The sequence below is a fragment of the Protomyctophum parallelum genome (assembly GCF_964188405.1).
Source record: "Protomyctophum parallelum genome assembly, chromosome: 8".
NCBI lineage: Eukaryota > Metazoa > Chordata > Actinopteri > Myctophiformes > Myctophidae > Protomyctophum > Protomyctophum parallelum.
In genome coordinates this window covers 46,476,263-46,502,052 of record NC_139703.1, presented here as the reverse complement: position 1 = coordinate 46,502,052, position 25,790 = coordinate 46,476,263, and the positions used below count along the sequence as shown (strand labels likewise).

At 42.5% G+C, this 25,790-nt stretch overlaps 2 protein-coding genes across 2 annotated transcripts; one reads left to right on the top strand and one right to left on the bottom strand.

Moving 5' to 3' along the window:
* Nucleotides 1-13,325: 13,325 nt before the first annotated feature.
* On the bottom strand, nt 13,326-19,643 carry trnt1 (tRNA nucleotidyl transferase, CCA-adding, 1). The gene is made up of 8 exons (XM_083770767.1): nt 19,550-19,643; nt 19,183-19,318; nt 18,892-19,085; nt 18,228-18,366; nt 17,986-18,112; nt 16,626-16,819; nt 16,069-16,322; nt 13,326-14,419 (listed from the first exon to the last, which is right to left on the bottom strand). Exons 2-8 carry the CDS (start codon nt 19,316-19,318, stop codon nt 14,174-14,176), a joined length of 1,290 nt encoding a protein of 429 aa, XP_083626893.1. The 5' UTR covers nt 19,550-19,643; the 3' UTR covers nt 13,326-14,173.
* Nucleotides 19,644-19,944: 301 nt separating this feature from the next.
* Nucleotides 19,945-24,925, top strand: arl6ip5a (ADP-ribosylation factor-like 6 interacting protein 5a). Its single transcript, XM_083770788.1, is given in 4 exon segments — nt 19,945-20,220; nt 23,178-23,206; nt 23,209-23,394; nt 23,747-24,925. Coding segments are annotated over 4 exon segments (579 nt in total). The 5' UTR covers nt 19,945-20,038; the 3' UTR covers nt 23,929-24,925.
* The last annotated feature ends 865 nt before the right edge of the window (nt 24,926-25,790 follow it).

The window sequence follows — 25,790 nt, the reverse complement described above, 5'->3', positions numbered from 1 at the left end:
TTCATAGTGATACACCAGGCTGCAGATAGCCGCATGGGGCTGCATCTCCAGGGATTCTGCATGGGATTCTTGGTTAATGTGATGTGAGGCAGAGTTTAAAGAATTTCTAATGAGAGGAATGTCTTCACAGCAAATCAGTATAAGCTACTGGCTCATCAAAGGGAGCGTTAGGCCCCTTTTCCACTATGGGGTGGAACCAGAACCAGAACCAGAACTTTCCAGGACCCAGAACTACCAAGAACCATGTGTAGTTCCAGAACCAAGTTCTGCTTCCGTTTCCATATAACCAGAACCCAGAACCTGTTAAGTCTGCCCCCCCCCCCCCCCCCCCTATTCCCCCACTGCTGAGTAGCTCGGCCGGCAGGGCCCCCTCCCCCTTGGCACGGCCGGGGGGGTCCCGGAATACAGAGATATTCATGTTTAAATAATGACTGGTTATTATTCAACAGTGGTGGAAAGTAGCTGTATATAGTATTCTACTTAAATACATTTCGGCCATTTGAAAATAGACAAACTACAAGCTCGATGAGACACGTGAGCTTGTAGATTGTCTATTTTCAAATTTATTTGCTTTATTGTACTTTTTTAAACCAATAATATGAACATATTTTTATATGCCACATGTGCCACAGCTGTGGCAGCCACATGCCACAGCTGTCACATATATTTCCTATACATAATAGATATACTGTATATGCACATACTGTAGTTTATATGAACATGGATATATGCAGCATACATTATATATAGGCTATATTTGCCGATATGGATTTCCTTTCCATGTGGGGAGTGGGACAACAGTAAAACACCCGTTTTAAATGCATTCGACCAGTTGTTCTCCAACCTTTACCTGTCTACAATATTTTGCTTAAACTGCAAGAGAAAAATATATATCATATAGGCTATAGCTCATATGATAAATGATAACCCACCTTTTGAATATAGCATTTAACATTGTGTGGGTTGCAATTATAGTGCCTCTTGAGCAGATTGAGCAAATTGTGCCATAACATCCAGTCCAGTTGTAATGTCAATATCAAGAAATGTGCAAATACAAATCATTTAACCGTTGTGCAGCTTGTGCTAGTTGAATTTAATTCTTCCAATGTGTAGTATTGTGTACAGCACATTTCTAGTAATGATATGCCTAATGCCTTGCCCTGAAAAAGAAAGAAAATTCTGTTCTGGCAATTTAGAATAGATTATATGGCGCTCTCGCGCGCGAGCACACGCACGCAAACACATACACGCACGCAAACACATACGCACACGCACACGCACACACACACACACACACACACACACATCTGCAGTTAGCCTAGCTGTTAGCTGTAGTGTAGAACAACAACTGCAAGCAAACAACTCGTCGCGACAGCTTTATGGCTCTCTCTCTCTCTCTCCCTCACGCACACACAAGCTCTGTCTCTCCCTCTCTCGTGGCCATAGTGTTTCTGTGTGCTTTTCCAGGTTATTTTTATGTGTGTCCGCTGTCGCTGTGTCGCACTTAGGAGTTTAAAATGTACGCTGTTGTGTTGTGTGCGCTTCTCCTCGCTCCGGTCTCCTCAGTGCTCAGCCTCAGAGTGCTGTCACCTCAGCTCGACCAATCGAGAGCAGCAGCGCTGCTGGCCCCGCCCATAGGTTCCCAGAACTCAGCGTTAGTACTACCTCAAAAGCAGGGCCGAAAAAAGGTTCTGAGAACCTGGTCTGAAACCGTGCCGTACCGCGCTGTGCGCTGTGGAAACAAACCCAGAACTAAAAAAAATAGGTTCAGGTTCTGGATAGTTCTGGTTCCACCCCATAGTGGAAAAGGGGCCTTAGTGTCAGATCTGAAACAAACTTATGAATATTCCACGTAGCAACTGTGACTTTGACAAAGCTGAAAATGTGTCTTTTCAAGTTGTGCCTATTCCATGTCAACTTCGCAGCTAAGCACATTTACAATTTATTACAAAGGACAACAGGAAAACCGACAGAATCAGGAATGTATACATTTTAGAGAAGCTTGCAAGACATGCACTGCTGAGTTAATTCTGTGTCATTCATTAGTGTCAGTCTTTGACTGTTCTCATAACTTTCTCTAAACTTTCATTATAATCACTACATTATATATAAGTACCTATAGTGGTGTGTGCAGTTCTGTATATCAGTGGTACAGAGTTTTTGATTGAAAGACTGACATCCTTACACAAAGTAAGCTTATCATCTCCCTTGGAATGAATGAAGGATGAAGGCTTTAAACACAAAGCATTTTAGTTTAGTCTCTTGAAAATGTTAGTTATCCAATTCCCTAGGGGTCGTAGGATCAATCCAAACACACAGCATCCCCTCATGACCTGACGAAGATGTTATAATTCCATCGAAATGTTGTCCTTTAAAATAAAGGCTTTAACTGTGCGACTTTGCTCCACCTCATACCAGTACTGCTCCTGAGATGCACCGGACCAGCCTAAAATAGGCTTGAGGCACGGTGGAACCCCCTTCTACACAACATCCCCTCGTTGTGTATAGAACACTGAAAATTACAAGCTGAAGATAATGAAAGCTGGACTCATCACACCTAAATAAAAACAAACAAACCTATTATCTTAAGGTGTCTGCCACTGAAGCCTTCAGAAGCGAGACAATAGACTAGACACTACTGCTTCCTTGGCTGGCCGACGAGGGCATAGCTGCATGACACCGAGTTGGCCATCTGATGATACACGAAAGAAGAAGAAGGCTGGCCGACAGCCCAGCGGATGTCCTGTGGGAGGAAATCTCTATTGGGAACACAGCCTGAAATCAAACCGTCAATTTTACACATGTCATGTGAGCTGCACTGACTCACACAAGGCAATTCCAGAGTTCATTCCAATGCAGCCAGTGTTTCTGTGGGCGTAATTGGATAAGGTGTCTGCTGGGGCTCCACAATGGAGCTGGAGCTGAGTGTTACTGCTGGTGATACAGGGTACCGTTATTGTCTCCACCAGGCCGAAGGCATGTGGGGAGAGTATGTTTTGCACTCCGTCCGTCCGCGTGTCCGTCCGTCCGTCCGTCCGTCCGTCCGTGTGTGTGTCCGTCCGTGTGTCCGTGAACAGCTAATCTCGGCCACCGTTAACCCGGTCGATGCCATATTTTGCACACACACTCCCTGGATGCCAACCATGAACCTCTGCCCCAAACTTTCCAGAACGGCCTGTTATAGCGCCACCAGGAGGCCGCTTTGTGGAAAACAAGTTTTTGCACAGTACACCTACAGATTTTGTCCAAACATCACGCAAATTGGTACACAGTCTCTCTAGAGCCATTCAACGAAACGGGTCTTTCAGATTTATCAGACTCCATCCTGATTGGTTAAGATTGGCTTCCAAAGTTCACAGGAGTGCTCAGTTTCAAACAAAATGCTGCAAATCATGAACACATCGCGTGATTTCCGTGAAATTGTGCACCCACATTCCCACTAGGCCGAGGACGAAATGCCACATGAACAATTTCAACTCAGCCTCAAGGTGGCGCTATAACTGCCCGAAAAGTGTTTTTACCTCTAACTGCACGGATCTGTGGATAACCTGGTGGAGACCTGTGCCCGGAAGGGCACTTTTTCTAGTTTGTTAAATGTAGCTGGTATGTACGCTACAGTATGTACTCCGTTTGTGTCTCACTCAATTTATCTCTAAATATGTAAAAGAAATTAAAAAAAATCACACCCGTGTGAAGTGAGTGGTGCAACTCCGTGTGGGGGTCCCCGGGGGGTCCGCAGAAGTTCCAGACCCACAGGAACGCGGCCAGGGTGCCGGCCCGTTCCGGCAGGCTGCCCTGTGTCCGAAACGGTCAAGAAATGACAGTTACCATGTTGGGGTCCCCGGGGGGTCCCCGGAACATCCAGACCACCAGGAATGCGGCCAGGGGGCTGGCCCAGTTCCGGCGAGCCGAAACGGTGAGAAATGGTGAAAACAAACCAAGCTATTTTCGTGCTTGGTGTCCAATTGTCCATGTTACAATCCAGTCTCAAATCAGTCCGTGTGGAATCATAATAAACCTAACAATCCTATTATTACAGTGGGGAGAAATGTTAAAATTATGTGATTAACTGTAAGATAATCAGAGATTAACACTGACTAATCCAAAATGGATACGATCACAGCTTGCCAAGCACATGTCTGTAAAAAGAAAGGAAAGAAGAAGGCTGTGCCGATATGTTTGTGGAACAACATTCAGTCAGATAATGCTTAATTTATGCTCCTCTGTCAGGTTTTGCATGGTACAAATAGATCTACAATATCACAATGTGTTGCTTCCGCTAGCATTGTGAGCTTGTGAATCAGCTATTTTTGTCGCACATCAAGTGAGGGAGATTGATTAGGAAACTGGTGGCCTTCAGTGGATCGCTGCTGTTGACACAGAGAGGAGAAGTAGAGGCAAGCAGCTACTCCTCCTGCAGGAAGACAACACACATGCCATGACATTCACTAAAAGGTCAGGCGCTCACCCTATCACGGCACCATACTGCAGTACAATAGATGTAAACAGACAAATGCTTTAGGAACATGTAGCCATTGATTCTCAACATTTTCCATTTTTAAGAACCTCCAGTTTGATATGCAATGGGCCACCGACCCCCTCTGAGAGATTACACATGATACACTCTCTGAGTTACAGACCCATAAGGGTCCATTTGGACTCCTAGATCCAACCACTGAAGTAAGCAACCATGGCTGCTCGTTCATGGATGCGCATATAATGTATGTTACACTGCATGACTGGAAGACCATGCAGTCAGATTGAAAAACGAGCTGCATCTCATTATCAGTTGAAACCGAGTGCACCTTTTTCAATGTACTGTGACAGGTATAGAATCTCACGATCTCAGCAGAGTGAAAGATATCAGGACACAGGACTCGATCTCCATAGTTTCAGGCTCCGTTCTTTATTTTCATATCTCCGGTCAATTTACAACATAGCAAACAAACATACTTCCATCCTCCTCTCCTTTCTCCAATCCCCCTCTCCTCCAATCTCTCTCTCCTCCATTCTCTCTCTCCTCCAATCTCTCTCCTCAATTCTCTCTTTCTCTCTCCCTCCTCAATCTCTCCTCTTTATTCTCCCTCACCCACACTCCAGAATAGCATTGACAGTCAGTCATAGATGATCTAAACATGTCCTTTCTTGGATCCGGAGCAAAGGTAACAAATGGATATATGTGGCACTAACTACAACATGACAACTGACAGGTGTGGGTTCGACTCTCTCCATGAATAGGTAGGTGCATAGCTACAGTGGCCTAATTAGAACATGGTGGCAGCTGCTGGTCACTTGAGATGATGAGACAGTATAACCACATCATGTGTATCTTCAATTGTATAATTGTTTTCCACGTATGACATTCTAAATTTCCACCACAGTTCCACCGCTTTTCATTTTGGAAATTATGAATAATTTACATAGCCCAGGAGATTTATAGAATGACAAATATTACAGATAGAAAATTCGTTGTTAGATTTCTGCTTGGTAACATTGATAGATCATTATTTATAATTTTTTTCTTTTAATGATGGATGTTTACATGGGATCTTAAGTCTGAGATAAAGAAGGCTTCATTATTTATTCTTACATTATATATTTTTTCCCTTTTCTTGCACACTTCACATCTAAGGTAAATAATGTTTATTTTATTTTCTTCTTTTTTTTCCCTTTTCCACACTGCACTTCTAAAGTAAAATGAACTCTTGACTTCTTTTCTTTTTCCTCGTCTTTTATCTTTTCTTTTTCACACCACTTTTCACACCACTAAGGTAAAATGAACTAGTTCCTCACACAAATAACACTTTAAAACGTTAAAACTTAAATGAATCTAGATTGAATTGAAATGATTCAAATGATGATTAAGGTAGGATCTTAAGACTTTTTTTAAAATGGGTTACTTTAGGATAGAATGTAAATGATTAAATACTTTGAAATGAATGTTCCTATCACTCTGGTTACTTCTTCACACCCAGATAAAATAGTGACATTCTTTCTCTCACAAACAGACAGACAGGCCTGACAGATAGACAAACAAATTCTCCTTTCATCTCTGCTCTCCCCTGCTAGCTAAACAGGGAAGAGATGCTGACTGATCGTCAGACATTAGTTTTGTAACAGATTCCACTCCTAAAACAAGGTGGGGTTTCTCTTATCAAATAGCATGCGACTGCTATTTTACATTGATATTATTTTTATCAAATAAAATAACATGACTGTTATTTTACATTTATTGATAATGTCAGATCAACATTTTCCTTATCATATTACTCCAATTAGGATTTTTACGTAAGCTCACTTTTTCTTCAGATGTTTTGCCTACCCACTATGTGGCCAGGTTTTTTTTAGTAGTTCTCACAAATACGTATGTAATAAATTATTACTTCAGTTAGCCTACAGATGGGACCTATTTAATTTTTACGTAAGTTCACTTTTTCTTCAGATGTTTTGCCTACCCACTATGTGGCCAGGTTTTTTTTAGTAGTTCTCACAAATACGTATGTTATAGTTTCAGTCCCTCATTTCAATATCAGCGTGGACAAATCGTCATTTGCACTTTTTTCGCGTGAAACTTTATGAATGACTAAAAATACAGATCTATAATGGCTACAACTTTGTAAGATTAAAATGATTGATGGACCAAATAATATTTAGAGATTTTAACCCTATTAAACCATCAGGAATAATAGCTTCCACATTATTGATTTAACACCTTGAAACATTAATTGTCGAGTATTGTCGTAGTCACATACTAATGGACTAACTCACATATTACGATTGTGGATACATTTTGTACTTGCTTGAATGAAGTAAGACTAACGTAGTTTAAACCACATAGTATTAGATCAAACAAATTCCTTTCGATATCTCAATATTGACATTTAGCCTATATATTACGACATTTCCAGGCCTCCAGTTGAAGTGGACACTCACGCTGCATGTGTCCTGATCTGAAACAGTAGAAACAGCAAACATCGTGTCCCAAAATGCGTGCGTAATACCGGTGTCTCCCTCTCCTGAACCCCCTTTCCTGCCTTCTAGCAGCGTCATCTGGCTGGGGCTCATCTTTTTGGCGTTGGTTGTGTGGCGCGGCCCGCTGTGGCGGTTGAAGGGGACCAAACTGTGGTGGTCGGTGATGTCTCATCCAGAAGGGGATTTTACAAAACAGTGGTGCGGCTGTGGGCATCTGGAGGCGTCGTTGGTAGGGCGCCTGGTTGATGTAATCTGATCCCGAAGCCGTCCCCAAATCAAGCGACAGTCCCTGGACAGCCCTTGGTAGCCCTCCGTCGTCAGGTGTGGCATACGCGTCGTCATCTGTTGCTCCGTTGTCAGGAATCGTGTTGGTTACATAATGGTCTTGGTCATCTCCGTTGTCATCTTCTCCTCCGTTGTTAGGAATCGTGTTGGTTGCATGTGTGTCATCTCCCTGGCCTTCATCGACAGGAATGGTGTTGATTGCCTTCAGTATTGCATTGTAGCGGTGTTGCTTTGCTAATTGCATCACTGCATTTTCAAGCTATTGTTGTAGGCGTGTCACATTTTCTTGTGCTTCGTTCATCACCTCCATCTGGAAGTCGAGCTGCTTTTCACGTATTAAGTAGCGATGTTGCTGGTCAACCCGCTGGTCCGCCATCTGTTGTAGTAGCGTTTTCTCCTGTAGTCGTTGTTCAGTCAAGTCCTGTTTCAATTTCTCTTTGGTTAGTTGTTGGTCTTTTAAGTCCTGTTTCAATTTCTTTCTGGTGCTGGATTTTGCCCCCATTGTTCTTTGAATGAAGTGTTTGCTGTCAAGTACAACAAAACATTCATCCTGTTCGTGACGCCAAATTGTAGGAGCAATTATGAATCTCACGATCTCAGCAGAGTGAAAGATATCAGGACACAGGACTCGATCTCCATAGTTTCAGGCTCCGTTCTTTATTTTCATATCTCCGGTCAATTTACAACATAGCAAACAAACATACTTCCATCCTCCTCTCCTTTCTCCAATCCCCCTCTCCTCCAATCTCTCTCTCCTCCATTCTCTCTATCCTCAATTCTCTCTCTCTCTCTCCCTCCTCAATCTCTCCTCTTTATTCTCCCTCACCCACACTCCAGAATAGCATTGACAGTCAGTCATAGATGATCTAAACATGTCCTTTCTTGGATCCGGAGCAAAGGTAACAAATGGATATATGTGGCACTAACTACAACATGACAACTGACAGGTGTGGGTTCGACTCTCTCCATGAATAGGTAGGTGCATAGCTACAGTGGCCTAATTAGAACATGGTGGCAGCTGCTGGTCACTTGAGATGATGAGACAGTATAACCACATCATGTGTATCTTTAATTGTATAATTGTTTTCCACGTATGACATTCTAAATTTCCACCACACTATGCATGGACATGTACGGTGTACACAACTGTGTGTAAGCACACACATACACAGCAAGTTTCAACCACACTTCTTTGCAGATACTGGGCCTAAGCTGGCCGTTGGTTGATTCATTGCAATGACAGGACAGTACTGTACTGGGGTCAGGCCTATACATTTCAATGTGTGTCAGTTTGATGTCAGATTAGTCATGATCTCTTTTCTATAGCTGGGTATTACTTCTACAATGAGCCTGTGAAATCATAGTTCAGCGCATATGCAACCGTTGAATCTGGTAGTGCTGTTGTGTGGCTTGTCAAAGTGCTCAATCACGTGTCTAGTATTGACAGTCGTCTCTGATATAGGTATACCTGACGGCAGATACAGTAGAGGCCAAACAAAACTAGAAAAAGTGCCCTACTGGGCACAGGTCTCCACCAGGATGAGCAGATGTGAAGAATTCCAGGCAAAGGTTTTTCCTTGGCCTCTAGGGAGTTGGCATACAAAGTTATCCACAGATCCGTGCAGTTAGAGGTAAAAACACTTTTCGGCCAGTTATAGCGCCACCTTGAGGCTGAGTTGAAATTGTTCATGTGGCATTTCGTCCTCTGCCTAGTGGGAATGTGGGTGCACAATTTCACGGAAATCACGCGATGTGTTCATGATTTGCAGCATTTTGTTTGAAACTGAGCACTCCTGTGAACTTTGGAAGCCAATCTTAACCAATCAGGATGGAGTCTGAGAAATCTGAAAGACCGGTTTCGTTGAATGGCTCTAGAGAGACTGTGTACCAATTTGCGTGATGTTTGGACAAAATCTGTAGGTGTACTGTGCAAAAACTTGTTTTGCACAAAGCGGCCTCCTGGTGGCGCTATAACAGGCCGTTCTGGAAATCTGAAAGACCGGTTTCGTTGAATGGCTCTAGAGAGACTGTGTACCAATTTGCGTGATGTTTGGACAAAATCTGTAGGTGTACTGTGCAAAAACTTGTTTTGCACAAAGCGGCCTCCTGGTGGCGCTATAACAGGCCGTTCTGGAAATCTGAAAGACTGGTTTCGTTGAATGGCTCTAGAGAGACTGTGTACCAATTTGCGTGATGTTTGGACAAAATCTGTAGGTGTACTGTGCAAAAACTTGTTTTGCACAAAGCGGCCTCCTGGTGGCGCTATAACAGGCCGTTCTGGAAATCTGAAAGACCGGTTTCGTTGAATGGCTCTAGAGAGACTGTGTACCAATTTGCGTGATGTTTGGACAAAATCTGTAGGTGTACTGTGCAAAAACTTGTTTTGCACAAAGCGGCCTCCTGGTGGCGCTATAACAGGCCGTTCTGGAAATCTGAAAGACTGGTTTCGTTGAATGGCTCTAGAGAGACTGTGTACCAATTTGCGTGATGTTTGGACAAAATCTGTAGGTGTACTGTGCAAAAACTTGTTTTGCACAAAGCGGCCTCCTGGAGCGGCCTCCTGGTGGCGCTATAACAGGCCGTTCTGGAAATCTGAAAGACCAGTTTCGTTGAATGGCTCTAGAGAGACTGTGTACGACTTTGCGTGATGTTTGGACAAAATCTGTAGGTGTACTGTGCAAAAACTTGTTTTGCACAGCGCTATAACAGGCCGTTCTGGAAAGTTTGGGGCAGAGGTTCATCGTTGGCATCCAGGGAGTGTGTGTGCAAAATTTGGCATCGACCGGGTTAACGGTGGCCGAGATTAGCTGCTCACGGACACACGGACGGACGGACACACACACACACGGACACACGGACGGACGGACGGACGGACGGACGGAGTGCAAAACATACTCTCCCCCTAGGCCTTCGGCCTGGTGGAGACAAAGATACAACAATCGATTTGGTATTTATAATGAACCACTTTAACCCTGGCGTCACTATTCTGGGCATTTCATATAAGGCAAATATTAGGTAAAAATGTTGCGTTGTGATCTTGTAGATTGGTGAAAAGAGATGTGTAATGAGAGGAAGGGGGGGTGGGGGTGTCCCTCCCTGGAGAGTTAAGGTCATGGCCAGTGGGTAAGAGGAAATACTTCTGGCAATCATATCAGAGTGTTGAGAGCTTTAGTTGACAGAAACTTGATGATTTACCCTAGTGTACAACAATACATGATGAATAGAAAAGTATTAGCCAGCAGGATAAAGGGTCATCTACTGTACGAATATAGTCAGTTCCCTTTACTATTTTTTAGTTCAAGAATTCAGGGGCTCCGTACATATCTTAGAGGAGAGAGACATTATCATATAGTAATCCACTTGTCCCCACAGTAGCACATCATCGTTTTTCATTGCTTTCCCAAATCCATTACCACCCACACAGGTTAGGTAGGTATAATCACCACCTTTCCATTGTCCTCCAGAAGTTATTTTAACATCACCTCTCCATTCTCCTCTCAAAATCAAATTAGGCACAGACCATTTGGGTCAGCTGTTTTAACCACTTAAACCCTTTAGTTGTCTTGAGTACCCCAGGGCTCTAGGCCCCCTCCGGATTTCTCTCTAAAATAAATATCTTCGCTGAAAATAGCCAATCCATAGATCTGCTATTTAGTATTTTCCAAATATTCGGCACAGAAAAGGAACGCTAGGGTTCATGTGGTTAAATATTTATGTCAAAGGCTGACTACACAAACATGTCCTTTCTACTTTACCGCTACATGCTTTAGCTGGAGTTATGTATGGGCCTGTAGATTGTACAGTGGACAAGGTGGCCTACTCAGCCCCAGTCAAATATTACTCAAATTATCAAGTACAAATGAAGGTTTCTCTGTCAAATGTGCACTTGGGTACTTGCTTTGTGTGTGTGTGTGTGTGTGTGTGTGTGTGTGTGTGTGTGTGTGTGTGTGTGTGTGTGTGTGTGTGTGTGTGTGTGTGTGTGTGTGTGTGTGCAAATTATAAAGTTTGTTCAGAATTGAGAAATGTGTAGCAAATTTTGTAAAGAATCCTCAGGTAAAGTACAGATTTTTTTTTAAACTTAAATACAATACTCAAATATGCATTTTGTTACTGTCCATAACTGGCCATGTATCTCTGAAGCAATACTCATATTGTTGTAAACTTTCAAATGACAACACTGACATCTTCTGGACATGCAGAGAGCCCACAGCAATGTAAAATCATACTTCATTCTGCATTTCTTCAGCACATCAAAGAATAGTGCATATCGCCACCTAACTCCATTTCTGAGGGGTTTGATATGTATTTTTCATAAATCAATGCTGTTGAACACCCTCCTCGCTTGATGTACAAGTAAACCTGACTAGTATGTCGCAGGGACTTACCCAATTCCAACCCTTGATGCTGAGCGCCAAGTAGGGAGGCAGTGGCACTGAGTCTTTAGTATGACCTGGCCGGGAATCCTGCACCTCCCAGTCCCAGGGCGGACTCAAACTACCACGACTCAGGCCACTGATAATCCTGGCCGTTGGCCGGAGGCTCCAGGGAGTAGACAGGTCCACAAGTACTTTTTAGGCTTTTTTTACCTTGAAAGTGCAGTGTGAGTCAGCGACAAAGTACAAAAATAAATAATACTGGCCAAAACAACTTTCCAATAAAACAAAACAAACACTTGAAAACTATATACAATCAAGAGACAAGAAGGAACTGGTACAGGCCTTTCCCTGGCTGGCAGTTCTCTCCTGTTGTCTCTTACCTATAGCCTCAAGTGAGACTGAACTGCCTTCCCCTGCAGCAATCCTGCTCTTAAACAGGTGGGGCAAACCATCCTCTAATTAAGTAAGTGGTCATTAGTCAACTCGCCACACGGCTAACTAAGCCTATGAGTAATTATTCCACATTACTATATACATTACAGGAATACTAGATATACAAACACTCAACTATTTTACAGGTCCAATTCATTTAGAGAACCTAACATAAATAGACCAAACAGAATACAGAGAGGAACAAACACCCCTCCTCCTCTACAGTACTTAGTTGGCACCCTCCAATCTAGAGAGGAGTGCCAGCACTAGAGGGGAGACAGGTGACAGTATACCAATGCAACTTCAGTGTCAATAAATACAAATAAACATTTAAAACTCTTTCAACCATTGTGTTAATTAGTAAGAATGTCATTTGTACAATATATATAAAACCGTTACTTCCAGTCCAGCTGTTTGTCAATTGATCAAGTTGACTTAACTGTGTGGTCTGTTTGCAAGGTCCTTGATATTGTCTAAGGGCCCGGCCTGCCCCGTGACAGTCTCCTATGTCCTAAAATTATTTATATGAAAATAAATCCAATAATCATGTGAGATAATTGTGATTGTGTGAATAAAGCATGAACAGATATGAGATATTAAATGTTTCAAAGGCTATCATACGAAAGCTTTTTTGAAGAGCATAATACCGAAAGGTGGTTAGTACTAAAAACAGAAACATGGTGTTGGGGTGAGCGGTGAGTCGCTTATCACAGAGGCGTGATGTCATGTTGTAGTTTTTGGTGGTCACCATTATCACCTAAAATACAAGTGGCCGAAATCGACGGAGGGGCTGGCATCTCCCTTAGATATAGGGTGAGAAGTTCAGTCATGCTAGAGAGACTCGGAAAGGATAATTATTTCATTGATCCAGTGATCCAGTGTATGTAACAATGTAACAAATGTAACTTTGTATCCTAATTCCTAAAGGATACAAAGTTCTTCAAGTTCTTCTTATTCTTCTTATCTAACTTCTCCGCCGCCTCCACAGCACCAGTAACAGTCCAAAGTTTAGAATTCCTGCACATATGAATATGAAAGACAAAAGAGCCATTTCCAATTGAGCCAAGCGCTCATCTCGCGGCGTATCAGATAACCCAGACTCCATAGTATCATTAATATTTACACTGAGCCAAGTCATAGTTTCACACATTAAAAAATATGTGAGTTAGAAGGATGTATTGTAAGGATAAACAAAACCCCACAATTTGAAGCAAGTGAAGGTGAATAGAACAGAAGAATATATATCATCCAGACTCAAAAGGTATTTATTTGAAGAAACATGTTGAATTCTACATGAACGTCAACCTTCCTTTACAACATGATTGGGACCCTGCATGCAGTAGACTAGAGATTAAGGTGTGATCATGTGGGCTTTATAACCTCTTGAGCTGCACGAGGAGGAGCAATCTCTGTTTGTCAGACAGGCAGTGTACAGCAGTTAAAAGTATACTTGTATCATATACAAATGTAGTGCATGGAGAAGACATAACAAAACTAATATGTATAGCCTCAAGTAATTAAGCTTTACTTTTGAACATAACATCTCAAAAAGTATTTTTTACTTTTGCTACAAATCATAACATTCCAAAAACAAATCTAAATTATAAGCCAAATAGTCTTTCTATAACCGAAATAATGCAATACAGCTTTGTTTTCCCAGACCAGCAGTGATGGTAGCAATACTGAAATCTACAGTATATAAATTCAGTTTTAGTGATATCCTCACAGGCCTTTATTGCAGGCAGCAAAACAGCACAGATGTTCAGTTCTTTCTGTCCATTCCAAATGTTTCCTCATATGGTGGCACCATATGATAGTACCAACAACACAGTATGATTGTGTAAATAACTCATGAAATTTGCGTTAGGTAACAGAGATTACCCACGGTTAATTTAGTTTAAAAAAACTCAACAAACTCTCATAGGGATATAGCTTGAATTCGGTTTTCAACGGTAGGCCTATCGGTAACTGTTGGAGGTTGCTGTCATGGAAGAGACATCATCAGGGGACTTCTGAACATTAACTCCATGACACGAAGCAACTGTTTCAGTCTGTTAGCTATAGCAGAAAAAGAAAAAGCTTCTGCAGCACAAATTGTTTTGAAGTGTTCAGCTCTGGACGTGATTTAGGAGCTCTTCTTTCTCCATCTGGTAGTGACTGGTCTTCCAAACGTCACGGAGCTCCATCAGGGTGCTGCCGATCTCTTTGCCTGAAGTGATGCCCATCTTCCTCAGATCATGGCCGCTAACAGGGAAGCGTGGGACAGCCCATCTGCAGAGCTCCGACAGCAGCTTGGCCTCCCCTTGATACTTGAGCAGCTCGCACACTTTACTCTGGGAGTCCAATTCCCGACTCTGTTAAAAGAAAACATGGTGGAAATTTAATTCCTTCTGTTCAGCTGTCGGATGGAGCATCAGAACTACTGCAGTCAAAGATTATTTAGATTAGAATATATACCTAGACCTGATAACTAGAGGACGACGGAAGTTGGGAACACTGTATGTCGGGAAGACAGGAATGATGCAAGTTGGGAATGCATTCCCCACTGGATCATGCAATACACATTGTACCTGTTGTCAGAGTACTTGCTACTCGTTAGTGATGTGCGGGCCGACCCGTTGTAGGGCGAGCAGGACCGGGTTATGAATATGATTCAGCAATTATCGCGGGGTGGGCAGAGGCAGTTCAACACGCAAAGAAATAAATTAAAATAAATACTTTTCTCCTATTCTGTCTCCCTCCCTTTCTCTCCCCCGTCTCTCTCCTCCTGGAATAATCTGAGCTTGTGTTGCTCATTTTATCAATTATGCACAGCTGCATCTATAATGACATCCCCTCATGACAACGTTATCATTGAATGTGCCTTTAATTATAATGTTGGAGGCCTCTGTATCTACCTACTTTATCGTTTAATGTTCTCTCATGTACACAATTACAAAGGATTACAAAAGATTATTGTGGCTCAGGGGTAGTGTGGCCGGATGGGAACCACAAGGTTGCCAGTTCAAACCCGGGCTCCCCCAGAGTTAGTGTCGAAGTGTCCTTGAGCAAGACTCTGGACCCCTAATTGCTCCCAATGTGCAGGTTGGTGCCTTGCATGGTTTCCTCTGTCATCAGTGTATGTGTATGTGTGTGTGTGAATGGGTGAATGTAATGCACAATATATGTAAAGTGCCTTGGATAAAGGCGCCATATAAATGCACCATTTATATGATACAATAAAAATAATTTAATTGAACAATCAATGGGTATATAAACGGGCACCTGTCTACTCTGGTACGATGCTAGCCTGGCTAGTACGATGCAACTTGGGAATGCTCGTCACCTATTTGATTTTGTTTTTAAGATTTGTTTTTGGCTTTTCTGGGAGAGACATGCAGCAAAGGTCGTCATGAACAGGACTCGAACACGCGACCCGCTGTCAGGCCAAAGCTTATATGATGCCCACCTGGACCACTTGGCCAGCAGGCGCCCCGCTCGTCACCTATTGTACCCATTGTCAGAGTAGTCAGTTCAGTACTCACCACAACCAGACAACCGATCAACCAAATATGGAGATACTAAACCCCTGTCGTCCAACACTTACTGACATCGTGTTGATGTGGGTAGGCCTGTGTCAATTATTACATAATCGCCAGTGCACTTTTTGTTGAATCGCAAATATTTTAGGGAAAATTAGAGAGATAGCAAGATTTCATAATCGTTTCATGTCGCACACACCAAGACTCATGGTGTGTGCGTCCCACTACCATTATTTTTGATATGTTTTGAACGGGTAGCGCACCTACAGTCAGAGCGCGGTGGTCACATGAAGAGTAATACATTGATAAATTCCAAATATTAATCACAGTATTCTAATCTGCAACACCCCTGGACTTGCATCACGGCACCCACTTTGAGAAACCCTGAACTATAAATCTCTCCTCTCATTTGTTAGTTACACCACATACAACACTGATTATTTACTATAGTGTGCCGGTTGAGTGGGAATGCTCAAACTTACATCTATGATGAAGTCAGTGAAGGGCTTGAGGCTGTCTGGGTAATCCTGACTTTTTTGAAGCTCTCGTCTGTGTTTTATGAGGAAGAGAGCCAGAGTTTTCTCTTCCTTGGACACCTTCAGTCGCATGTCCATCCTCTCTGCCTCCTCTGGGCAGCGGAAAAGAGCAGCCAGGAGTGTCATGGGTTTAGGAGAGTGGTCCTTGGCATGCTGCCACACTCGTTTCATCTCTTCAACAGCACCATCTACTGGTAAACCTGAGTGAGGACATATTTAATGAACAGAGTAGAGGGGAAAATGTCTACAAAGCAACTTGTGATAAATGGCTCAGAAAATTTTAAATGTACAAAACATTTTTTTTGATTGAGCTGGTGTAGTTATTTGAAGAGTGCTAGCCCATAATTGTGGTCCCATCTGTTACATTTGTACTTAAGAATACAAAGTATCGCGCCTATTGCCTAATTAAAGATTTGACAAAATACCTACAGTAAAACAAACTTTGTACCACAAAGCCAAACCATCACACTACCAGAAACACTCACATCCATTTAGTCACTCACCAATGTACTGGGCCAATCCCAGATCATACATGAGCTCCACAAGATGAGCTGCGTGGCTCCCAACCATCATTTTCTTGAGTTCTACCCAAATACGCTCTCCTGCTATCCCTGCCAGGCCACGGGCATTCTCCCTGATGGCCTCCATGGTCTCAGGATCATGGTCACCTGGCTCCAAGGCCACTCTGCCATAGAACCTAGGGTAAAATCATTGAAAGGCCTTGGTTCAGGTTATGTGGTTTATATCAGTGTCGCTTCCATGTTAGCATAGGACTATGCAACTTTTTATTTATTTATTTTATTTTATTTGATGCTGCCACAATATTTTGTGTATGGTGCTCACAACAGTTATATATGTACATGTTATTTCTTTGATATGTTCCGTATGGGTGTGTCACATATATTGTCATTTTGTTTGAGTTACTGTATACCCTGAATCTTGAATAAACAAAACAGTAAGAGAAAAAAAAAACATTGAAAGGCATGCCGGACAAACAAGATGAGGATGGGAGAACAACGATAATTTTTCTGCATTCCAGGATTTTGAGTTCATATAATCTCATTGGCTAACCACACCAAACCCTAGTTCTGGTCCATAGCTCTAATGCGTTGCATTTAGAGCTATGTTACTCTCACCTTCCACCGCTCGCATGAATGCAGACCAGCCTCGTCTTTAGAGTAAATAAAAATAACGTTATTGCTACTCACCAAAACAAAGAAGGGTTGTGTCATTAGAAAGCCTACTTTCCTTAGTGGAAGCACTCTGAGCCCCCCCACCACACGTATAAACGGTACTTTTTGGCCAAAAGGGGCTGTGCCTTCTACCGATATTGCCCAGAGAATTGCCTCATAGAGAATATTTTCCTCCGGTGAAAATAAATCCCTTTCTGGCCAAAAGGTATACGTGTGGTGGGGGCCTCAGAGTGCTTCCACTAAGGAAAGTAGGCTTTCTAATGACACAACCCTCCTTTGTTTTGGTGAGTAGCAAAAACGAGGGTAACATAGCTCTAAATGCAACGCATTAGAGCTATGGACCAGAGCTAACCAAACCCATACCTAAAGTATCAGTTTAACCTAATAATACAACTAGTTTTGAACTTAGTTTTTCCCTTGTTTGCTGAACTATGATCAAAGAAGATTATGGTTGAATCACTTTCAATTAAATAATTTAAATTGAATATATTAAAAAAAAAGAATAAAGTGACTAAGACTTGCCTTCCCAAATGAAACACTAATGTCCAAATCCAATCTAAGAGGAGTAAATGCTCTTGAGCACATGAATTGTAGTTCCACTTTAAATTCTTAATGAGGCTCATTTAAAAGAGAATGTATCTCTTGGACTAGTAAAAAGATGTCAGTCCACCTGAAATAACGCAGAATTCTCAAGTAGTCCTCTTGGATCCTTTTTTCAGCGCTGCCAACAAACCGAACTTTACGTTTCTGTAGGTCTTCATATCCATTGAAATAATCATATAAGGTTCCATCTAACCCTGTAAGACAAAATACGACAAAACATGGTGCATTTCGCACTGTCACTGACTGAAGAAAACAGTAATAAGTCTTGTTTGTCAGTGGCCATTTTTAGATTGCACATTACTGGTATACCTAAGAACATTGAGTTGATGGTGAGATCTCTCCGCTCAGCATCTTTCTCCCAGTCAGTGGTGAATTCTACCTCGGCATGTCTTCCATCTGTCGTAACGTCCACTCGCAACGTGGTCACTTCAAAGTTCTCATTGTGTAGCTAGAAAGGATATTTAATGTCATTAACCCATTCTATACGGGAACCCATTTTGGTGTCAGCATCACGTCATGCTTTAGCTATTGAAAAATAGCAGATCTACAAGCTCATATCGCGCCACCGAGTGGCGCGATACGAGCTTGTAGGTCTGCTATTTTTGAAAAATCGAAGAGCGACTGACATTTTTAGAATCTGATCTCAGGTCAGAATGGGTTAGTCAGACCAGTGTGTGTCCGGCGGAAACCTCGTATGAATCTGATCTCAGGTCAGAATGGGTTAAAGATATTTGGCTTTTGGTCTTCAGGCAGAGGCTCAGGGCCACTCTGCTACAGTAAACAATAACATGTTCAACAGACCGTTGGCAATCTTAAACTCGATTCATACCAAGTCTCACACCGAGAACAGCCAACCTTCAAGCTCACAACGCGGCATGGAAGCAACACGTTGTGACCTTGTAGGTCTGTGGCTGCTGATTTCGGCATGCAAAACCACCATTGTGCGACTATAGAGCATAAATGAGGGCTTTACTCTGGCCGTAATGGTCCCATGCTCCTCTCCCCTGTTGTTGATCAGCCTGATCCCTGCAGTCTGGAACATGGTCTTCATCTGCTCTGGGGTGGCTGTGGTGGCAAAGTCCACATCCTCTGGACGCTTCGCAAACAGGAGATCCCGTACAGCACCCCCTGCTATCCTCAGCTCATACTGGTGCTTCTCAAACAGTTCTACAAAGATCACAAGAACATGATATCGCACTTTAAGACACGTAACAGCTATTTAACCACTGTGCAATTTTGTTGTGCAACGCACTGAAAAGCTCACCTGCTATGCCAGTCAGACCCTCTGTGAACAAGGACTGAAACTGACTGGTTTTCAGCTGCATGGTAAAGAGACTTCTGCAACGCCAAACTGAGCTTGGTCTGCTATTTACCAGAGGTTTCAATAATCTGCTCCACATCTGCGGGAAGGAATTAAAATACAGTACGGTAATTTAAATGCGTGCGTTCTGTAGTTAGCTGTCCTCGCCTGACGCCTCAACAGCCATCATGGTCATGGACCATGGCTGTCACCTGTCACATTATATTGCTGACCCTCGCCCCGGCCAATAAGGTGAGCGTCCCTCGTTTGCAAAACACATCGTTTCAACTCACTCTTCTAATAACAACTGTAGTGGTAGAGGCTAACTAACCTGTGGCAGAACGTGAAGAGTTTACGCTATGAAAAAGCAACAATCACTCCATGACATCCTTCTGCGATCCGCCAACAACATGCATGGAGTCAGTGCAGGAAGTGTTTTCATCACGTGTGGTGCTCGCTGACCAGTGGGACAACGTTTCGTCATAAGAAGGCTGGACGACGGGACGTCATAGTCGTTTGCGTTAAAATAAAAAATAGTCACGATAATGATATATAAAGGTTATTCTGAACATTCTATTGGAAATATTGTTTGGAAAATAACACGATTTTTCTTTTTTAATTGTTGTTCCCAATACATTGTAGGACGGAGTCAAAGGGATTCACCACTCCTGTTATCGCGAGAGTGTTGTATCTGCAGGCTGCTCTGCTCTTCCGTTTTCGCGTTGTTGCTGCTGGCTGCTGTCAGTCAGTAAGTTAGTAATAATACAGCAGTAACAACAGTATTACTATAAATAATAGTAATAATAGTCACCGAAGACAAATGGCCAAAGAACTGGAACTCGCACCTCTCAGGACATGGGACGATTTTCTCCCTGCTGCGGATAGATTTGCCAAGCCTGATATGAAAGACTTGACGAAATGGAACAACAGAGTTGTCAACAACTTGCTTTACTATCAAACTAACTATTTATTAATGGCCATCGCTGTTTTCCTTATAGTTGGGTAAGTGTGACAAATTGTGCTACATGCGCATTAGCCTATGCGCTTGTTTGCTTAATAGGCTGTGTTGATGATCATTCGTCTCACTGCGTGACATGTGTGTCATGGTATTTGATCTTGTTCAACATTTTTATTTTGTTGTCATGAATCATGATATGCCTTAGTCTATTATTAATGTAGGTAGTAGGTACAAGTTATTCGTGTTTTTACTTTTATAATGCTTTTTTATAAGGTAGTTTGGCTTTTTAAAGGCTCGCCATGAAGCTCAGAAGCTGTGACATAATTAAACTGTGAAACGGAACGTTCTGAACCGACGTGGAACCACCGATGCTCCAGGGCTTGGGAGGTCCCCCAGCTGAATACCGAGATATTTAGCAAAACATCGAAGATGCCAATAGTGGTATATTTGCTAATAACTGCATAGGCCAATGAGGGTATAGTGGGGGAAAGGTGTCTGGCCAATATGTTTGTTTGTCATTTGTATCTGGATTCTGGATTAGTTGGCAATTCTGTTTTTTGCTAGAGTGCTAGACCCTTTGGAAAACATGATATAGAGTTCTAATAATAGTGCCATTCTGTGATGACAGTGTTGGTATGAAAGGCTTCATAATCTCTGTCTCCAGTCAGCTGTTAATACACTTTTTCATATCAAGCCAAATAATGAATATATAATAATATTATATATAATTAATTATTCTTCTTGAAAATATTTTGTGCTAGAGAACCCATAGTAGTAATTGATTTGTGTAATTAAAATGTTTTTGGAAATAGCAGATCTACAAACTCCCAGCGCGTTACAACGTGCTGTAGATCTGCAATTTTCACATAGCTGATATAATATAGCCTATATTAGGGTTAAACAGGTTTTTATGGTATTCAAATGTTGAGAACCACTATTGTGCTGAGATTACAGCTGTTCACTGTTCCATGACTAAGGAGAAAGGACAGAAGAATATTTCAAGGATCCAATGCTCAATAAGTCAATAGTGAGTCAAATGTGGTTGAAAAATACTACTAAACGGAAAGGACTGTTGTCCAAAGGTTAGGTTAGGCCTCACCTCGGTGGTGTCTGATTAGAACTTAAACCGGGACGTTTAGCACGTGTAATTGGAAAGATGGTCTAAAGGATGCTAGCAAAGGTGGGTTGCAAGGCCGGATACATTGGCTCGTAGTGGTTGAGATGTCCTTGATTCTGATCCTCTTCTGAATGTCAAAGGTCTTGAAAGTAGAGTCTTGAAGAGGTCTGTGTCCTGAGATAGATTCTGGGGATTTGAGATTGTTAGAGATACCTGATTGCGTTGGTTCACATCTGTAGACTAGAGGAGCTTTTCTCCTTGATACTATTCAGGTTATCCTGCTGTCCGAGTGATGTATGGAGATCCAGTTTGATGATTGTGATGTCAGACGTAAATTAAATGTGCCAGCTCTATTATGGAGATTCAACCGATCATGTCGGTGCTGATCCGTTCCATATATGGAGTTCCATGTGATGAAGAGTCGGTAATCTTAAGGTTGTAGTGCCAACTTGGCAGGTAACTATGGTAATCATCAAGATGAGGTGAGAGCATTTCTAACAGTGGTGTTAGACTTTAACAGTAGTCAAAAAGCAGGCTCAGGTTTGTTCAGTAATAAACACTGTGCACGCGCACACACACACACACACACACACACACACACACACACACACACACACACACACACACACACACACTGTGCACGCACGCACACACACACACACGAGATTCAGAGCTCTACATCTGGAATTCGAAAGGACCCCCCCCCCCACACACACACACACAATTTCATAATATATCCACATACAGCAATATGTCATCGGCATCGCAGTCTCGGAAGACCATAGATATCTTGTGCCTGGGAGTTAGGTCTTTTTTCTTTTTTTTTAATTTATATTTTTTGTCCCACAATTTTGTAACCCATTTTTCACCCCTGTGTCAATCATCCTGTGATGTGATCCTGGGCTCTACACACCCTCCGCCAACCTAGGGAGAGCAACGGACTTAACTCATGCTTCCTTCATGCTTGAGTGTCCAAGTTGCTCCTTTACACCTGACAGGGGGGAGTTTCCCTGGTTGGACGTAGCGCGTGGAAGGAGCACGTTATTCCAACCAGTTCCTTTCCCCTCCATCAGGCGTCCCGGCTGGCCAGGGGGAGGCAGTTTAGAGACCAGGATTACTGCATGTTTTTGTGAGGTTACCTACCCTAGGGGACACGGGGAGAACATGCAAACTCCACACAGAAAGGCCCTTTCGCCAACCCCGCCTTCGGGTATGGGCACTGATGACGGCGAGAGGAAACACGCCGCCAGCACCCACAGCGCCCCGAGCGGGAATCGAACCCAGGACCTTCTAGCTGTGAGGCGACAGCACTACCAACTGTGCCACCGTGCCCCTGGGAGTTAGGTCTTGATGCAGCTTCTGATGTGGCTGAGAAGACCAGCACGTGAGAGGCAGATTCTGCCGCAGATGACACGCGTGTGGGCTGGTCCCAGAGTTGTTGATGGTGTGGTGGTGCGACTGGTGACCAGTTGTTTTTGCTTTCTCTTTGTCCTCTTAGCTTCATGGTGTTGAGCCAGGGTGGTTTCATACATTTGCAGCCCATTGCGGAGTGCCTGCTGCCACTGTATCACTTTCCATTGATACTTTCTCCCAATGTCAGTCAACACAGGCAAAACAGTATATCTGGGATAAATATATATAATATATATGAAAAAAAATAGACTTACTGTACAGGATGTTAGTTTTCACATGTGGAATGAATTATATGATATCATCCTAGACAGACAGTGACTCATTGGTTCATAATAGATTCTGATTGCAGTTGTGTTTTAGCGCAAACAAACTTTTAACCACTAGGGGATGCTAGTGACCACAGGGTAAAACGATTCTGTCTACTCTAAAGAAGCATTAAGCCCTGCCTTGTGTCATCCTGTTGCCCTGCAGGTTCCTGAACCCTTTGGGGATGTTCATGGGGTGGCCGTGGTGTCAGCGGTCTTCCTGGGTTCGGTGTGGGCCGGCGAGAATAAAGCCATGATCAAGAGCTTTAAGAGGGAGAACCCCTTGGCATTTGTCTTTGCAGTGATGATAGCCAGCTATATGTTGATGTCTCTGCTAGGAGGTGTTATGGTCTTCATGTCGGGAATCACTTTCCCCCTGGCTAGTAAGTTACATTGAAATACTAAAAGTTGACATTTGTGCCACCGGAAGAATACAAGTAAAAACAAGAAAAGAAAAGACAACCAAAAAAATGAGGGGAACATTGAGGAAAAATGACATCATTTTTTTTAAATTTAATTGTGGGGGTGAATGTTATAAGATACCGGTAACTTCAAACTGTTACATTGCAATTTGAATGTCATCTTTATGATAATGATGTTCTAGTTTAGTTTCAAAGCTTTACACAATACATTTACATGTACACTGTACAGGTACTCTTGTACCTTAACTAGATTGCCAGAAAAATATGCCAAACAACAGTTAACATATGCTTCCTCATCTATTATGCATTTCAGTGATATTGGCTCATTCTTCATTTCGCCTCCGTAACATGAAGAATAAACTGGAGAACAAGATAGAGGGGGCGGGACTGAAGAGGTCACCGATGGGCATTTTGCTGGAAGCCCTGGGACAGCAGGAAGAGAACTTCCAAAAAATCCAGAATTTACTGGAGGCAAAACTTAAGGGAGGATTGTGAATCAGAAAGCTGGATTTATACTTGGTTTCTTATTTTGGTTGTTGCGGCACACAACCAAATATGAACTAAGCATAACAAACACATGCACGTACCCAATCCTGTTTTGCCATAGGTCATTTGGTTTTATTTGGTTTTTTAGGAAAAAACTTAATTAACTTGAATTGTGTCCATAAATGATTGTAGTTTCATCTCAACCCGTTTAATATGAAACCATATTATACATGCAAGTGTGTTCATGTGTGTGTTTGGCGAGGAGCAGCTGACAGCAAGCATTGTTGTGCAAAGGACTTTCACATTCCCTCAGGATGTTTGGCACTCCACCCAGAACTTGTTGGGGCACTTCTCTCAAGAACAGCAGTGATGAGGGCACCTCAATACTGCCTCTCATCTTTGCTGTGCAGTTTCACTGTTCCTATATGCGGCAAGGAAACCATTCACAGAAGTGACTTAAACTACTGAAAACATTTATTTGGTGTACCCTCTGCTTCGTTTGTATTAAAAATATGAAGTGCAGTTGACTCAAGGGATTCGGGTCACTTCATTTAATATAATTTAATTGAATATAACGTCCGTCCAGCTAAGCAGCTTTGGGCTTTCATTTCTTTTTGTTTTTATTTTATTCATGCACACTAATGTAATGTGAAAATAGGGTCTCTCTTTCTTTTTTTAAAAGGGTAACTGTGCTGAAAAAAATGTTTCAATGGAAACGCATGCAATTGTCATGCAAAAGTGTTTAGTCTGTATGCAATCAGTCTCAGAAATTGCTTTCAGTGTTGCCAGTACACTGAAGTTATGAAACCAATCAGAACCATGCTGTTTGCAACAAAGATGAAAAGTGCACACTCAACACACAGCACTGCCAAGATACTCCAGGGACTGGCCTGTTTTTCAAGTCTACCCATTTGGATAATGTTCCCCCATAAAATGTAACTGTTAACTACATGAATGGGTATAGATAGGAACCCAAATGCAAATAAAAGGAACCACACAAAATGAGCATATTGTGTCGATCTGAGTTTGACATAGATTTATGATTTATAGCCTACTACGTTCTGGGTCAGATCAAATGGTCCTTGTGCAAATGTTTAAATTAAGACTTCAAAGGCATGTGAGGTCTTGCAGTGTCTATGAATGAAGACTTCAAAGGGGCATGAGGTCTTAACCTGTGTCTATCAGTATTCATCCTGCACCTGAGTGTTTTTTTATCTTGACAGTGCTCCCACCCCCCTGGGTGATGGATTGACTAACTTTACTCTCCTCTCCACTTTGTCCCAATGCTAATCAGTAGGCTGCATTAGATCACCCCAGGACCTAGCTCTGGTCGCCCTCCTAACGCTATGGACCAGACCATGGGTTTTCAACAGGTGGTCCGTGGACCACTGGTGGTCCGTGAAGGTGTTGCATGTGGTCCCTACCGTAATGTAGGAAAGTGAAGATTCGTATTTGAATTTATTGTATTGACCACAAGTTGAGAAACAATGCAGTAAATAATCTGGTGACAAATGATGACGCATCGATCTTGTCAGTTACTGGGAAGACGGATGTCAAGAACTTCCACAGAAAAGTGAGTTAGAATCTCAAGGGAAACTGTACCGGATTGCCTGTTTATAAGGAAATGTGCCCATAATTAATCGCAATAAGTTACAATGAACAGCAACATGAGTTTAATATGGAAGGTTAATTTTTTTCCCCCACACCACGACCATATCCCCCCTCCCAACACAACAATGGTCCCCAGGTTGATTCTCAGTCAGGGTGGTCGTCCCCAGGTTGATTCTCAGTCAGGATGGTTGTCCCCAGGTTGATTCTCAGTCAGGGTGGTGGTCCCCAGGTTGATTCTTAGTCAGGATGGTGGTCCCCAG